Source organism: Vollenhovia emeryi, unplaced genomic scaffold (assembly GCF_000949405.1).
Source record: "Vollenhovia emeryi isolate VEMERY1.0 unplaced genomic scaffold, V.emery_V1.0 DF942395.1, whole genome shotgun sequence".
Lineage (NCBI taxonomy): Eukaryota > Metazoa > Arthropoda > Insecta > Hymenoptera > Formicidae > Vollenhovia > Vollenhovia emeryi.
Window position 1 is genome coordinate 1 of NW_011963971.1, and position 3,841 is coordinate 3,841.

The 3,841-nt window shown below is 32.0% G+C and overlaps 1 protein-coding gene across 2 annotated transcripts; it reads left to right on the plus strand.

Moving 5' to 3' along the window:
• LOC105568978 lies at positions 1–3,613 on the plus strand. Of its 2 annotated transcripts, XM_012025091.1 has the most exons (6): positions 1–62; positions 776–1,286; positions 1,342–1,751; positions 1,825–2,336; positions 2,836–3,228; positions 3,334–3,613. In XM_012025091.1, the coding sequence occupies exons 2-6, from the start codon at positions 779–781 to the stop codon at positions 3,485–3,487; spliced, it is 1,977 nt and encodes a 658-aa protein (XP_011880481.1). In that variant the 5' UTR covers positions 1–62; positions 776–778; the 3' UTR covers positions 3,488–3,613. The 2 variants fall into 2 exon arrangements, with proteins under 2 accessions (XP_011880481.1, XP_011880473.1); XM_012025083.1 differs by having other exon boundaries at positions 23–1,286.
• The last annotated feature ends 228 nt before the right edge of the window (positions 3,614–3,841 follow it).

The following is a 3,841-nucleotide window of genomic DNA, read 5'->3' on the forward strand; positions in this document are numbered from 1 at the left end:
CAGTGATGCCAATTTAGCGGATTTCTCGCTAAATCTAGCGTTTTTCAAATCTCATCTAACTGGTAATTTTTTAAAATGCGGATAGCGGTAATTCTGACTTTATGAAATATTTTTCTAGCTTTTTTCTGGCGGTTTTTAAAGAAATATAGTTTATATGGTATTTTGAGATTTGAATGGTTTTTCGCTTATGCGGGGTCTACAATGCGAGTCGCTGAGTTGTAGTCGTAAGAATAATCGACTGCGATTGGTCAATTCCGTCAGATACATAAGAATTGGCCAATGATAGTCGGTTATTTTTACGACTACGACTCTGCGACTCGCATTGTAAACCCCGCATTACCGCGCGACGAGAAGCGACGCTGTGAGAACAAATGAATATCTTAAATGAATAACGCTATCGCGTCTCTTTTTGCCGTGCGGCAATCGTTTCCGTGCGTCCTATGTGCAGAAACCGTAACCTATGCCTGTGCAGTCAAGTCTGTATAAAAAAACTGGAAGATACAAGTTCGGTTGTCGACACGTTAAACACTCCAAAAAGTGTACAGGAAAATCTCAGCTCTTTTAGCGTTTTCGATTTGCTGACTCGACCCGACTCCGAGTCAGAAAAGTTTGATCAAAAGTAAGATTTTTGCAGAAATTGTGGTTCAAATCTTGCTATTGATCAAAATTTTTTTACTCTAGGTCGAGTCGAGTCAGAAAATCGAAAACGCTATTTGTTTACAAAAGCCATTACAGTTCTGTGATTTAATTACGTTTATCCGTGCTGTACTCGTAGAAAATGGGAAAACCAGTGTATCAGCAGAAATTCCGATTAGAATGGAAGTCTAACCCTCAGTTAAAAGATTGGATTCGTGAAGACATGACGAATAAAACTAAAGCTTACTGCAAATATTGCAAGTGCAATATACAATGCAAATTGAGTGATTTGATTTTGCATGCTAAAACAAAAAAACATAAAGTAGCAAGCAGATCGCAGCTAGTGGAACGCAAAATTCCATTCAAACCCTTATCTACCAAGACGCAAGAACAGGAGGCTGCTCTAGCCTTATATATCAGCCAGCATAGTGCAATAGCGCCCGTTGATCATTTAAGTTCTTTGTGTAAAAGTAAATTTGATGATAGCGTGACGTGCACTCAAATGATGTTGCACAGAACCAAATGTACTAACATAATTAAAAATATATTGGCAACCCATTTTGTTGAGGATTTGCGTATTGATATTGGGGATTCAAAGTTTAGTTTATTGCTCGATGAGTCAACGGATATTAGCGTCACAAAACTTCTTGGTAAGTTGCATATATAAATATAGCTAATATGTATTCTAAAATCTCTTATTTGCAGGTAGTGTTATCATATATTTTAGCAAAAAACAGCAAAAAATAATTTCAACATTTCTTTCAATGGCAGAATTAAAAAGTGGAAATGCAGAGGACATTGTAAATTGCTTGAAAAATGAGCTGAAAAAATTTAAATTAAATATTAAAAATCTAATTGGTATAGGAACGGACAATGCCAGTGTCATGGTTGGCTGTAACAAAAGTGTGTATACTGAACTGAGAAAAGAAGTACCTCATCTTATTCTTATTCGATGTGTCTGCCATTCCGTGCAATTGGCGACAAATTATGCTTGTAAAGAATGCCTTCCCAGAAATCTAGAGTTTTTAGTTCACGAAACATATAATTGGTTCAGCAAGAGCTCTAGTCGCCAGTCCGCATATAAACAATTATATGAAACAATCAATAATGGCATGGTAATTTGTGGTCATATACATATTTAATTCGAAGTTAATAAAATATTTATTTCTACTTTGATTTTTATTTTAGGAACCATTAAAAATAACTAGAGTTTGCGATACTCGTTGGCTATCCATTGAAGTTGCGGTTTCGCGTTTATTAGAGCAATGGCTCGAATTAAAGACACATTTTGGTATTGTCAGAAATTCTGAAAAATGCTATACGGCTGAAAACTTATACCAAATGTACAATGACAAAATTAATTATGTTTTTTTGCTATTTCTTAAACCGATTCTATTGGAACTGCAAACATTAAATAAGAGTTTTCAGAGCAATACTAGTGATCCAACTAAGCTGTTAAGAGATTTAGTGATAGTTATAAATTCTTTAAAAAACAAAGTTATTAACCCGACACATAATTTTGATATTGTAACGACGGATTTTGATAATTATATCGATAGAACGTGCTACTTAGGTTATAGATTTGAAAATCAAATAACTGAATATAAAAAAGAAAATGTGATAAGTGAAGAGACTGAAAGAAATCTCCGGTTGAGATGTGTAAATTTTGTCGTTGTTCTCATCAAACAACTTAAACAAAGGTAATAATTATTATTATGAAAAAGTAGGCAGTATTTTAAAAAATGTTGGACACAATGGCTACGTTCAGCAAACACCACAATTGAGTGAGCGCTCAATAGCTATGGCTTGCGATTGGAGATTTTGAATAGACTAGACAACATAAGCGCGCGCTTTGCGCGCACCATTAGCTCTCTCTAAAAATTCGCATGGTTTGACAGCTGCAAATAACACGACTGAAGCATGTCGTAGCGAGAAGCTGTCGCACAAGCGAGACAGCCAATCAGCATCTCGGAAAAGCGACAACAATACTTCGACACTTTCGATTATCGACTTAACACGGCATTTTTATAGGAAAAAAAATCTAAAAGATCTAGAAGAATATTCCTATACCATTGAGCGCTTACCCAACATTTTTACTCATTTCAAAGTCTTTCTAGGAGTACTATTAACATCAATATATGAATGTCCGGAAAATGATTTATGATTTATTAAGATTAATTATTTAATTATTATTTTTAGATTACCTGATAATTATAACATATTACAGAAAATTGACTTATTTTCTGTAAATAAGATTTTACATCCCATAAAGGAAGATATATCGCCCATTTTAAGAAATTTTGAATCTAATCCTGATATAGTGGGAAAAATAATTAATGAATATCATAATATAAATTTTGTCAAATGGATTAATATATCAAACACTACATTATTTTGGGCGGAAGTAAATGCTTATAGAGACGCAGGTGGTAATAATCCTTTTGGAAATCTGGCCAAATTTGTATTAGAACTTCTTTCTTTGCCATGGTCAAATGCTGACGTGGAACGAACGTTCAGTCATTTAAACTTGGTGAAATCCAAAATTAGAAATCGCATGCAAATTTCAACACTTAATGCGATTTTAAATATAAGGTAACTGATAATTATAATTTAACAAATATTAAATCTGATGTTTTAATAATACATATTTAATAATAAATAATAAATTAAATAATAATTAATAATAATTGTTTTCAGATATGGTCTAAGTCGACACAATAAATGCTGTCATAATTATGAGATACCGAATTCATATATTCGTTTAATTGGAACAAATGTTGCATATGTTAACTGTGATATCGATATGATTAATACTGAAGATTCTCAAGAAGACTGGATCGATATTAATTAGAGTTACGCTTAAAAGATATTACAAATATCAATATATATAAAAAATAATATATGATTATATGTATATTGTTATATGTATACATATGTATATTTAGAATACCACATTAAACTAATTCAAATTTAGAAACTATTTGTTTCAATTAATATTATTCGTTTTTGTTTATATACATATACATATGTATATTGCAACTTTGTTTCAATATAAATAAATCAACAGATTTTTACTGATTTTTCATTTTTTAATTACTTTCAAGTGTATTATATTACGGTGTATATACATATTATACATATTTGGTTTATCTGGCGGTTTTCTAGCGGATTTTCAAATCGAATTTAGCGGGTTATTTTTTCAGCA

What these genes read in the sequence shown, in the direction of transcription:
- LOC105568978 (XM_012025091.1), top strand. Translation starts at nt 779, where the DNA reads ATGGGAAAACCAGTGTATCAGCAGAAATTCCGATTAGAATGGAAGTCT. An exon ending in AAACAATCAATAATGGCATG is followed by an intron (nt 1,752 to 1,824) that starts GTAATTTGTGGT and finishes TTTTTATTTTAG; the next exon opens with GAACCATTAAAAATAACTAG. An exon ending in AATGCGATTTTAAATATAAG is followed by an intron (nt 3,229 to 3,333) that starts GTAACTGATAAT and finishes AATTGTTTTCAG; the next exon opens with ATATGGTCTAAGTCGACACA.